The 13,494-nt window shown below is 42.8% G+C and overlaps 1 protein-coding gene across 6 annotated transcripts in view; it reads right to left on the bottom strand.

Moving 5' to 3' along the window:
• The window catches only part of igf2bp3 (insulin-like growth factor 2 mRNA binding protein 3), a 16,589-nt gene extending 11,646 nt beyond the window's left edge, over positions 1-4,943 (bottom strand). For 2 of the 6 annotated variants that reach the window (XM_037975661.1, XM_037975662.1), the window contains exons 1-2: positions 4,362-4,943; positions 3,315-3,375 (exon numbers count right to left, since the gene is read on the bottom strand). In XM_037975661.1, the coding sequence (XP_037831589.1) occupies positions 3,315-3,375; positions 4,362-4,536 (236 nt within the window). In that variant the 5' untranslated portion in view covers positions 4,537-4,943. The remainder of the gene's footprint in view (positions 1-3,314; positions 3,376-4,361) is intronic. The other 4 variants (XM_017424089.3, XM_017424097.3, XM_017424105.3 and 1 more) reach the window with 3 other exon arrangements.
• Between the last annotated feature and the right edge of the window lie 8,551 nt (positions 4,944-13,494).

The raw sequence follows: 13,494 nt of genomic DNA, 5'->3' as shown, positions 1-13,494 counted from the left end.
TTAGCCCTGTTTCAGGCAAGGGTAACAAGGGCCCTCTCTGCCCCTGTGGGGGTGGGGCCCTGTTGCCATGGACACGGACAAGTCCACTGACAGGAACATGTAGAGCAGGGTTAAAAATGGGAGGGGAAGCGAAGCAGGGGAGGTCGAGGAGTGACTGGGGTTGGCTCGTCATGTGATGGCCAGGAGGAGGCCGGGCTCCTTATTTACTTTCAAAAAAAAAAAAAAATGGACTGAGGGTCTACACATTTGCCAGAGGACGCTGCGTTCAAGGCAGCAGGCATGTATGGAATTCTACACGTCTGCGAGTCAAGCAGAGCTCCTGCGTTCGCCTCCATTTCTCGATCGCCCATCCATACTGAAGTACTCTACGTGAGACTCGTGAGATCTGTCCTCGACACCCAACCCCACAAACTCTATACGCAAAGACCCCGAACGACTGAACTCTGGGGGGCTTTAATTGCCCTGGCCCATAGTTAGACACCATGCACGTGTAGAACTTTCGCAAATACTGTTTCACTTTCAAGTCCTGACCTACCGTGACACAGCTGCACTCAGTTTTAATTATGGCGACAATTCTTCCAGACTTAAGGAGGGGACGGTCAAAAGATCGTCTCATGCAGACTGGGTGAAACAAGTGGCCACATACGCAGATCTGGCACCTCAAGCCGTGTTACAAAATCCTTTTTTTTTAAAGCAGGCTGGGCCCTACAGTGACCCCACGACCCACAGTTCTGGTACGTGGACTTCAGAGCCACTTCTATGAAAAGTTCTGATAACACCTAAACATTTGCTTTAATAACTGCTCACTCAACATTTACTTAAAAAAATAAAAAGCCCAAAAAACAAAACATTTTAGACTTAAATTAGCAAAATTAAAAAGCTCATATTTCCCCATTCAGCCTAACGTGTTTGACTTTTTTTGCACATACACGCACACAAAGACCAACCCCTTTTCGCCATGCTCCCTCTCTCTCTTTTTTTTTACGTGTATGACACATACGTACACGTGAGGATGAGCAAGCTGCCTTTTTTCCCAGTGATGAATATATGCAACGTGGAGAATGATTCCAGCCAGAACTTTTTGCTCAGTTTTCACAATAATTACACTCCTGTCTCGCAGTCAGACAGGTAGCAGAAAAAAAAAAAAAAAACATTAACACAGTCCAGTCACGTTAACAAGCAAACTAATTCAGTAAGGTTTATACATTTGATGCCCTTTCACATTATTAGGTCAACTGTTTTAAAAAAAAGGCAGCTACACAAGTAAGATTTTGATAAATGCTTGACTTCCTAGAGAAGAGTGTACACATTTTCCATAGAACAAATGCACGCACGAGCACAAGCAGAATGAGTGGGTGTTGCCTTTGACTGACTTAAATGCACAACAGCAAAAATGCTCTTAGAAAAATTGAAATGTCCTTTAACCTCCTAGGACTCTGCGTCCACATATAAAGACATCATTTTTCTCATACACTGCTTTATAAAAGATAAAATAAATAAATATCTGTTTTTACACTCATCAGGTCCCAATCAGCCCAAATAACTAAGTTAAAAATGCACACCATGCTAGAGTTCAGGTAGGAGGTTAAACAACCAAATCAAACATGTGAGCAACAACACTGTTAAACCCTAAACTGACCATTTATCAGCGCTCATGGAAGATATTTACAAAATGCACTGTAATGCATATTTTTGGTCACAATGACAGATTTTTTTTTGTGCATTTTCCGTAACGTGAAACAACCTACTCCCTAAATCAGTCACCCTAGCCTCCCCCCTCCCAGTGAACCCCAAAATGCTGCAAACCCACCTTGATCCCTGTGTGATGTAGCACCTCCCCTTCCTACAAGGGGTTCAAAGGTTAAGGCAGGAGGATTGGCCAAGCCTCCCTCCCCACCCCCCAGCTGAAGTCTGCAAGGCTGGAATGCAATGAGGGACCCCCCAGTGTAGAAGTGTGTGCTGTCTTGTGTTGTATAGGGTTAACAGCCCCCCCTCTCTTTCCCTTCACCCAAGTGTGGCTGAAAGTGGACTCTGGTGCTGCCATCATGGCAGCAACATGATCAGTTTATCATGTCCACAGACTTCAGGAGGAAATTGGCGAGATTTAGCACCTATTTTCTTTTTAGCTTATTCCAACTCTACGCCACAAATAAAACTAGTAATCTACCAGCTGCCACTGAAAGCTTTAATGATATCCAAGAGAGAGAGAGAGGGTGGGGGGGGGTTAATTCCACATAAAAATCTCAAAAATTCCCCATGTGCCTTTTTAAAAATTTGTTTTTAAAAGAAATTCCACTTTCCAGCACTGTAAGAATTTTAAAGCCTGCGTCTCTCGCCACGTAAAAACTATTTTGCGTAAAACGATTAACTTTACGGAAAAAAATGTTAATTAAAACGTTTAATTAAAAAACGCCAAAATATATATATTTTTTACGCAAAACCACCTTAGCCAAGTGATGATTTCAGCAAATTAAGAGAATTTGGGCCGAATTGCGTCACATACACACTTAAAAAAAACAACTAAAAATTACCAAATCAACTGATGCCCTAAACGCAACACGGCGTGGCCCAGAACGTGAAGTGAACGCAGCACACCTTCCTGGGAAGCCGCCCAGCCGGGTTGAGAAAGGTCTAACCCCTTATATTCTGGGGGGTGTCATGATCTTAAAGCATCCCCACAAACAAACAACAACAAACGTGCCACGCCACTCCACTCGCGTCTGGGGAGTCCATGTCGTGGAGGAGCAGCACAATGTGCCGAGGAAGGCGGAAGCGAGGGGCAGGCAGGCAGAATGACGGGCACAGCCTCAAATGGACGACTCCACAGAGGCCTTCAATTCAGCCTGAGCTCCAGTAACACGACTGCAGCCCGCACCATCGGGGGTTAACTAGCCAGCTCGGGCGTTTAGGTCGAATATTAAGCACTGAGCGCGCGTTTAAAAAGAAATAAAAAATAAACTTTTGGCTTGGAGCTAAAATGTGAGAAGTAAAACCCCTCCAAAGCACAACACAAGGGAAGGAGCACTCTGCTGTCATGGCGAAAACAGGGGCGTACAAGCGCGCCACCAGACGCCCACTTTTACTTGACCCCTCCAAAGCATTCTGGCGGAAATAATTACTCGCACACAAAGTAAGGGTACATATCATGGAAATGATAATGCTACACGGTGGGAAATGCACAGCCCATGTGTTGAACTTCAAAAAGGACAAAAGCGACACATGAAGAAAATGGCTACAGTGAAGGAGGAGGAGGAGAGGGGGGAGGCTCAACCCCCCCTTCCTCTCTCACCAAAATAAAAAAAAACTTGACCTACCTTTGACGTTTAGGCACCGAGTGCTCCACTTCCAGAACTTTACCGTGAAGTTCAACTTTACCTAAAAAACAAACAAACAAGCAAACAAAAATAAATAAACGTTTAAAATGCTCCTCTCGTCACACGTCACGGCCTCCTCACGTTTCGAAAAATGGAGTATATTTAAATGTTAGAGGTGGGAGCTTTAATGTGCTAAACCAGGTGAAACATGGTGGTTGTCTTTTCAACAGGAGGGCGAAATTGCTCGGAGAGCGTACGAGAAAAACAAAACAAGAAAAAAAATGGAGCCTTGGATTTATGGTCGTAAATATGTCCAAGTTCTCCAAGCTCTGGGCTAACTTTTCATACGGCTAGCTTAAGAGGCGAGGAGAGAAATACACGCAAGGCATAACAAAATAAATGAATTAAATTGAATTAAAATTGTGTTGTAGCTTGTGTAGTTTGGCCTACTTTTTTTTTTTTTGGACTAACACAATTAAAGCACCTGGTGTGTCAGCACGAGCGATGGAGCCTCACGTGTGAACGTAGAGAGCTGTGGCTACAGGAGAAGGCCTAAAGGAAGAGTTCAGGGGGTGAAAGCAAAAAAAGGAGGCAGAAACACACACTTACACACACACACAGCGCTTATGCTAAAGTGAGCTCACAACGAGGTTCACTTGTCGGCGTGCCCCTGAACGCCACACACACACACAGACGACTCATGTTTGTGCTCCATCGTTTTTATTAACTACAAATGGCGGAATTTCGCTCAAAACCTGGGAGGAAGACACCGGTCTGAGCGCACGGTGTCAAAAGGCCAAGTAAAGGCAGTGTGTGAGTGTGTGTATATGCGTGTGTGTGTGTGTGTGAGTGAGAGAGAAAAGAAACAATTGGATACACCCCCACCAACACCACCCTGCAGCAGGACTGCATGCATTTCACGCAAGGGGCCCTAAACTGCAACCATAAGGATAACGAGGGCGAGTTTTATTTTACTTTTTGTTTAGTTTTTAATTAAAAATAAATAAATAAATAGAATGTTCGGAGGGGGGGGGGGTCATGTCTCACCTGAAAGAACATCGATGGCCCTCATTGCGGTCTTCTCGTCGGGGCAATCCACAAACGCGTAGCCAGTTTTGACGAGAAACGGACCACTGTGCGGAATCGTCCACTGCTTAAAGAGACTTTCCAAGTCCTCCTCGCTCGCCTCCGCGCTCACGTTGCCAATGTATAGCTTATTCATGTTCCACACCGGAGGAGGGAAAGAGAAGTGGGGGAAAGAAAAAGGGAAAAGGAAGAAGAAGAAGAACTGAGGGGGACAATCTTTCCGCCGAAGTGTGCGCCGCGGAGGGAAAGAGACAAGTTGCTCGCTCCCACGGACGTGCGCTGCGTTTGCGCTTTTTTTTTTTTTTTTGGAGTCGCCCCGAACCGAATCGCCTTTACTACTACGGAGGGGGAGAGAGAGATAGAGCGAGCGCGCGCGGCTGTGGCGTGCTTCCCGGTCGCTCTGAAGCCACTGCTAGATTTAAACTGGCAAGCCTCGCGCAGACAAGTCAGTCAGTGCGTTTGCGCTCCCCTCGCCCCTCTCTCACTCTCTCTCTGCCTCTCTCTCTCTGTGTGCGTGTGTGTGTGTGTGTCACTAACGCGCAATAAATAAATGCTCAATTATTAATCTCCAAAACGACGGTGGGGCTGGGTGGGAGGGGAGAGGAGGAGGATGAGGGGGTTGAGAAAAAAGGAGGAGAAACTACTTGTTCAAACTACAAATCAGCCCACACGTGAGGAATCTCAATTGCTCAATTAAGTGTTTGGGTTCTTTTCTTTTTTTTTTTAGGGAGGTGGAGGTGGAGGGGGGGTTGCATGGAGGATCTGGGGTGGAGAGACAGCAAATGGGACTAAAGAAGAAGGAAAAAAAGAGGAAGGGGAAAGAGTGGGTCCGGTGTTGGGTGAAAACCAAAGGGAATCCGTGAGAAGCTCCACAGCGTGTCTTTTACTACAATCATATCCGTGTGCCTTTCTCCGCTCAGCCTGGGCTCCCATTGGTCGGCTGGAGGGAAGAGTGGCTCACGCACGCGCGTAGCAGGGGAGACGCTTGCTCTTGCGGGTGCACGCGGTGGGAAGGGGAAGGAAGGGAGTGGGCGGGGCCGTCCATTAATGATGTTGCGCGTATATTGTTAAATAGTGCGTTTAAAGACATTTCATTTTAAATGTCTGGACTATATGTGTGAGAGGAGGAATCCCGTGCGCGTACGTGTGTGTGGAGAGGGGGGGGCGCCCTTTTTTTTTTTTTTTTTTTGCGTGGGCCCTCACGCAATCTGGGAATGACACGTATACCAAAGCCCACATGACGGCATCCATCTTTCCCAGCGAGCGTAGAGCCATGCCCTTTGTGATCCGCCGCTCAAAGTCCAACAGTAGGCCTGATTTAACACTACTCACACACACACAAAAAAAATTAAAATAAAAAATAACAGTTTGGAGGGGATCCGTAACTGAAATGGATGGCTCTCTTTTGTTAAAAAAAAAAAAAGATATCCTGGCACAACCAGGAAGCCATGCGGAGCGGAGGCTCATGGTGGATCCGCTTTGCTATGGATTTGAGATTACTCAGAGGGGAGGGGTCTCCCACACCACTCCACCCCCCAGCTCTACATGTAACTCAATGCAACTACATGTGAAGCCCCCCAAATCTAAAACTCTACGCCAGTCAACAGCAAAAGGGGGCGATACGTTTAGTGTTTACATGCAGGGCAGATATGGGGGCAAAAAAATGACCTTTTGCTTGAAAGGTGACACGGTTCAATATGGCGCCAAAGCAAAGTCTTTCACCAACAAAGGCCCCAAAGTGAGATTTTATTCAAAGACCCGATTGGGTCGACTGTAACATTGTTTTCAGGGTGACCACTGTACACAGCTTCAGCTGTAATGTGTGTGTTTGTTGTTTACCCAATTCCTGATGGGTTCAGCGGAACATCTAACTACACCTTTCAGCTTGTTTAGTCGAATTCACGTGCAGCCTTATCTCCTGGGACTTATATGTGCCATAAGTGGGCAATTTAAATGTCTGACTTCTTAAGTTTTATGAAGCTAACTTGCGCAGAACACTACAAGGCTACCAGTGCACATATATATACTGTTTTGTATTTGCAAATGGCAATAAGCTCAACATCTAAGCCTAAAATCTAAATTCATGGGCTGTTGCTTTCTAAGTTACCCCCAGAAACGGAAACATCATCTGGCCTTCAGTTTTGCATACAGAGCTCCGTATTACTCATTAAAGTTTGAGATGTGTTTGAATGTGCTCTTCACACACAGACAACAGCCTGATTGGAAAGCTGCTGAAGTATTTCAGTTGTGTTTCCTGTTTTGTCATACAAACTGATGGGGGGGGGATTTAAATCCCTGCAATGCAATGATTTGTCCTTTAGTTAAAATCTATTTGCAGTGAGAGGACTGCAAGATACCAACTTGCATAGCAGCATTAACTTTCACCTCGTTTTCTTTCAGACTAAACGTAGTTTTTTTTTATATTGTAGCCTACATATTGGCCTATTTAAAAGTTTCAAAGAGTTAAAAAAAATCGCTTTTCATCGCAGGTGCTAACAGCTCTGCTCTGTCCTGTTTTGTTTTTGGTTTTTTTCTTAATGAAAAGGTGCAGAGCAGCTTACAAGCAGGGAATGGAGGCTCAGACCGGGGCCATGGGTGTCTGGGGTTTCCTCCTTCTGCTGCTGAGCAAACCCAACGCCGCCCTCTGATTGGCTGGAGCGGGGGGCCAATCAGAGGGCGCGCGGAGTCCCCCCCACCACACCTCCTCCTTCTCCCCGCTCCCTCCTCCGCCCTCCCCTCGTAGTACCGCCGCTGCTGGCTGGGCCTCAGCGCGCGCTCTGATTGGCTGCCCGCCTCGACATATTCTATATGAATCCGCGCGCCAACTGCGCGCGTTCGCCTCCGCCGCGTTTCCTCGTCTCGTGCCGCGCAGGGCATGGACGGGACGGGGCGCGAGCGCTGAAAAGGTCACGAGGGCTTTGTTTAAAAGCTAGAAAATAAAACCTAGCTTACATTCACGTGGCACTTCTACATAAACTTTATTCAAAACTGAATCAAATCACGTTTGTTTGTTTGTTTTTTTCAACATTTGAAACGATCTCCTCTAACAGTTTAGAATTTATCTACAAAGAAGTAAAAAAAAAAGTTTTTAAAAAAAGTTGGTAAAACTCCCACGTTTCGCCCTATATGGAGCCATATAAGGAGTGCGAGGGCGGGTGGGGGCTTCCCGTTGGCCCGGCTGGGTTCGGACATTTTTATTATTATTTTTTTTTCATCAGCGGATTTCTTCGCACTCCAACGATTTCCTGCGCGGATCAAGGACGCAAACGCATGTAAAAAAAGTGGGGGTGCTCGTGGTTTACAATATGTTGCTTTGAGTTCTCTCCTGGCCCTGTCGGTTTAAATGAACGGATGCATGGCTGCAGCTTTCCTGTGTGTGTGTGTGTGTGTGCAGGCCCTGCAGGAGGAATAGTAGTAGTGAATGTATCGCTGAGGAATGTACAGAAAGCACCTCCCCTCCTTCCTAGTTCCACTTCTCCTCTGTATGGACAAACTCCTATAGGTGCTCTCAGACCCTGGCCTATATGTTGGGGAAGGGGGAGGTTTGTGCGGTTGCATTTCACTACAGGAGTTTTAAAAAAGAAGAAGAAGGAGAAAAAAAAAGAAGTGACAGGATCGATCTGAAGGGGAAAAGAGAGAGAGAGAGAGGAGGAAGGGAGGGGTGGATTGTTTAAGTTAAATGCAGCTTATAGCCCAACTTTGAGCTGCTGTTGGCCTCACTCCAAGATACAGTCTCCAAGCAGCAAATTAGGCTACAGAGAACCCAGGGAGTCTGTGTTTGTTCCGGTGAGACTGCTTTTACTTTATATTTCTGCTTATTTTTATATATAATATATATATTCGTCGGATTTCAGTCCCTTCAGCTGTCTGTTGAACTGAGTCCAGCCGGGTGGCCGCCGCGGACAAGCAGGGGAACAGTGTCTCCGCACGCCATGTTGAGGAGATCCCTCTGGTGCTCAGAGTCACGACTTCTCTGTCGCCACTGGGCAGCTAAGAGGTGAAGCTCTGTGTAGATAGAGGTGGGTAAAGAAAACAAAAAAAAAAAAAACCCAACATAGAAGTAGGATGTTTTGTCCTGAGAGCGTGCTGCTTTGTGGGATGACACCCTCCATCTGATCAGAAAATGGCGGTCTGCCCCCCTTCTTTTTTTTTCCTTCAAAACACACGCAGGAAACGTTGCTCCACAGCGGCGGGGAACGAGTTAATCCTGGCTGGTTAAAAACTACTGAAACTGCACCTATATTCCTGCTGAATTCTGCACTGTTTTCTTTTTATTTATTAAAAGCCACTCGAGGGAAATTAAAAAAAAAATACTAATTTCCCGTCACTTTACGCTCCGTTTATTTTTTATTTCTAAGAAGTGAAAATCCTGGGAAATGGTGGCAAAGAGCTCACTAAAAGTAAATAAACAGCGACTGGGTGGATTAGTTAAATGCTGGCATGTTTTTCTAGCCTAACTAGTTTTTTGGTTTTGCTGGAAACTGCTTAAAAATCCACATATGAGCTAAAAAAGCAGCTACCGTATTGTTTGGATCCAGTGGGCAACAAGTGGAAATGGCTTTAAAATAAGTTTTTTTTAGCAACATGAAGAAATTCTAATGCATTCTCCACATATTATGAAGTGTTGTATAAATATTTAGACATTTGTTGTTAGTTTTAATGATCAGTTATTTACACAAAAGTTGTTTTTTTTAATCCTAAACATTTCTGTGCGTATTTTTGTGCCATGAGGATTTTTTTTTTGCTTGTTTTTTGGCAGATTTTGAGGTCATTTCTGTAGATTTAAGCTCCATGTTCCTGCTGGACGTGAGTTAAATGAAAGTGTGTGTTTTCAGGCAGGTTTCAGTAGGTTTTGTCACCTTTTTTGCAGTCACAGTGTCCAGATATGCGCCAGCACGCTGCTTTGACTCGTTTCTTGCTGGAAAAACGTCTTTTTTTCTTTAGCTGCTGCTGGGTTTTTTATTCATTAGTTTTGAAGTGATTTGTGTTCAAAAATGTTATTTTCTAACATCTTTAAACTGTTACGTTTGATTACATTTAATGACCTTTTTTAAAAAAAGAAAAAGAGCGAAGGGAGTGTGACTTGTACGCTTGTAATCTCACACTGGTGTTTTTTTTTTTTTGTTAAATAAACTCCTGAATTTAAAGAACTTAAAATGGACTGAAGTCTATCATTTCTCCTCATGAAATCAAACTTATTTACTCGATGTGAAGTTGACCTAAAAGTCCTAATGGGGAAATGGTGTAACTTTTATATCAGGAAATTATTTACAAGCGTCTGAACATAATATGTGACTCCCACCAAGTCTTTAAAATTAAACTTTTCTACACTTTATGGATTATCATTTGAAATTTATTTCACTGTCAACTATTTTCTAGTTATAAAAATAGTTTCAAATTATAACTTAACTAAGCTCTAGTTAAATAAAGAGAGTTGAGCTCATTTTTAATTCAGTAAATTGCTTTTAAATTGTTTAAATTTAACAAATTTAATAGAACAGTAAAAACTCCAGAGAAGATATTATCAGATGATATTATCTTGTTGTTTTCACATTCGGGACTTCAAATAATTTCAAACTAAATAGTGCAATATTAATATATTTATATATATAATTTTATATTTGTGAGTCATCATTTCTGGGTAATGAGTGACTGAACTAAAAACAATCTTTTGTTTACGGTTCAGCTTGATACGTCAAAGTTTGGGGAATTTAAATATTTAAGCCCACATTCCTGTGTTTAAAACTAAACTTGTTAACATGTAGACGCTTGTCAAGCCTCAGAAATGGTCTTTTTTTTTTGGTCCTAAGTGTCCTCTCCCAGCTCCAACATGACTAAATACACGTTAATGCACATTTCAGCTCATAGAACCTGCTGCGTATGTTTGGTTCACGCTTATCATTTCTGACTAAACTCAGATATTAAAGAACTTGAGGCAATTGTTTTAAAAGATACAAATGATGAATTTGATCTTAAAACCAGAAAGTGCTGCACTGATTTCAATAATTGTTTCTGCAAAATAGAGATAATTTAGTCTGAGCAACTGCTAATGTTTCATCTCTGAACTTGAAATAATTGTACCCATTTTGAACAGTTTAGGTTTTATACAAATAAACAGTCTCCACATAAAGTAATTAACAGAAATGTCACACCTCCCTCATTACGCAACTTTCATGAAGAATACCATTTATCTTATATACTGTGTAACCACAAAATCGAGTTAATCATCTTTGCTTTCTTTCATGTGCACCTGTTGGCAGCAAGAGAAACTGGTAAGCAGGGTTAACCCTGGACCTCACATTCAGAAACAATAACTAGTGTACTTCTATTATCAAACATGTGTATAAATATAAATGGCTACATGAGCACAGAGACGTCCACTTGTTGCTTTAAAGTATAGAATCTTTAACGGGGAAAACATAAATAAAACTTCATACCACGTTCAGCAAGTCTTTACCTTTGAAGCTAAAGATTGATCTCAGAATGAGGACGACTGAATACAGAACCCTGAGGAGTCTCGCGACGAGGCAGCTCTGATTACTGACCTGAGTCCAGCCATCAGGATCCCTCAGGTTTGTGTCAAGACACGGTTTACTCTCACTTTCTGTAAGTTTGAGTCTATATGAAAGAGAGTGAACAATACTGCGCTGAAGTAATCTCTAATCTGATTTCTGCCAGTTTCATATCGCTACAATATTTCCCATTACAGAAAGGAGTGGTAAAACTTTACGATTTCGCAAATAATTGAAGGTTAATCCATTTTCTTTTGCTTTAACTTACAAAACATAGTTTGTCTCCACGTCTAAACTTTGTGGTTCACTTTGAGTATGTTTCAGTCTAATCTAAATGAAAGAAACAATGAAGAATTGTTTAAAGGCGTAGGTACTTTAAAATAGTGTAAATATAAACGTGCCACACACAGCTGACTTGGCGCTGGTCTTGCTTTGTGAAAACTGGTTTTACCTCCCACAACCACTCGTCGTAAAACATTCTACGCATCAAATGAGTTGGAAATAAGTCAGAAAAATGCTACACAACTTGAAGTTTGGATTTTCGATGCAACACAAAAATGTTATTGAACTGTGGGGATCCTTCAGCTTTAAGAAAACGATGGAATGGGAGTAGGAATCCGGTGACTAACAGCTGGAAAAAAACATAATTTTTTACAGCCCAATTTGAATTTTACCTACCAATAAACAGTAAAAGTCAGGGCTAAAGAACACAGAGATAAATCTGTAGTCTTTGCTGCAGCCTTCGTCCATTGTGAGTTGGTAAATGTTGTAAAAACATGCCGCGTCATCATTACAATCACTAAAGCCAGCGTCGTGAGTCAACAACGTCCAATGCGACCATTCTGATTTACCATCAACGAACAGGACAAAAAAGTTGCATGAAAACAAACAAAAAAAAAAAGAAGAAATGAAAAGATGAAAGTCCAGAGCGAAAACGCTGAGTACTCTGCTCACGCGGGATCCGGCTCCATCAAAATGTTTAAGTTAGGACATCGGTCACATGTAAACACAGTGAAGCTTCTGAGTTTGATCTACGAGGATGTGTAGATTGAAAATGCTCCAAACTGAAACGTATTAAAGAACAAACCCAAAAGAACTAAAACTTAAGACTTTAGGAGAAGAAACTTAACATTTGCTTGTAAAAAAACAAAGATTTGTGTTTAGAGCTGATTTAAGATTGCAAAATACGAATAACAGTCATTTAGTATTCATTTATTGATTCACAAGGTTTCCAAATGTGTATAAATGTACTCAGTAGCAGTGCAGTATAACGCAGGATACAGTTCTTTTCTTTATATTTATGTGAGATGTAAAAGTGAGACTGTGACCAGATTGTAGCTGGGTGATGGAGAGCACCTGCGGCTGAAACGAGACAGACCGTGTCAGACATTTTCTTTCATGTAACAGAGTTTGTACTCAAACTCCACCTCACCTATATCTACTGTCATCATTTCTGCCACAGTCATAGTCAAACTAAGAGTTTCTGCCACTTCTGCCGCCGCCGCTGCTCCCTTTGCTGTAAAAATACGAAGGCTGTGATTTCTCAGCTCCCTCATAATCACAGCCTCGGATCAAAAACAGAGACAGATTACAAGTCAAGTGTGTGTTCGAAAGAGAACAGAATGCGACACAAGTGCTAGTACTCTGAGGTTAGACGTTGCATTTTTTTTTATATTACCGGTTTGTTCTGGCCCGTGTAGAGTCCAGGAGTGGGGCCAGTCAGGACCTGATTTAAAGGTCTGCTTTGTGCCGCTGACTCAGTCACTGTCTGGGAGAAGAAAACACTGCTCTCTTCAGTGAAAATCCTTTAATTCACAAAAGCAAACCAACATTTCAGAGCGCTGCCTCTCTGATATGGGGACCCGCCGCCGAGCGGTGGAAGAGCACGAGACAACAGAGACATCTACTGGCAAAACCGTGTAATCACGGCTAAAAGCGACAGTCCTGGTTCTCGAGTGCTACTATCCTGCATGTTTTTGTTGTTTCCCTGCTCCGACACACCTGATTCAGTGGTTAAATCACCTCTTCATGTTCTGCAGCACCCATTGATTCAAATCAGGTGTGTCGGAGCAGAGAAGCAACAAAAACATGCAGGATGGTGGCCCTCCAGGACCAGGATTGGACACCACTGGACTAAAGAGTCAATTAAAACATGTCTGCTAAGGCGCACTGATGAATGTACTACACGTTTGTTTGAAATAGGACTTACATGTAAATAATAATGCAACAAAGCTTAAAATTTGTATTTCATTTTGCCATTACTGCCATTTCCTCCCATTTTAGTTAGTATTTTAGGAATATGTTGAACAGGACATTGTATAAAACAATAATCATGTTTGTCTGTTCAATATCAAGAGCACTAAACATTTCTCAAACCTGTGAAACCTTTAGGTTGTTCAAAGTAAACAAAGACCAAGCTACAGGAGTGAGCTGCAGCTGTGTTCAGTGAAAACACCTTCAGGCGACTCCTTGGCGTGGCTTCGGATCAGGGCTCACCTGAGAAGGTAAACAACACAGACTTGTGGGTGCGGCTTACCCGATCTGTTTTACATATTAATCCAGTAACTGGGTGCAGCTTGGCT

This window comes from Kryptolebias marmoratus, linkage group LG5, assembly GCF_001649575.2.
Source record: "Kryptolebias marmoratus isolate JLee-2015 linkage group LG5, ASM164957v2, whole genome shotgun sequence".
NCBI classification, from domain to species: Eukaryota; Metazoa; Chordata; class Actinopteri; order Cyprinodontiformes; family Rivulidae; genus Kryptolebias; species Kryptolebias marmoratus.
The sequence above is the reverse complement of the archived record's forward strand: the minus strand, read 5'-3'. Positions and strand labels throughout refer to the sequence as shown.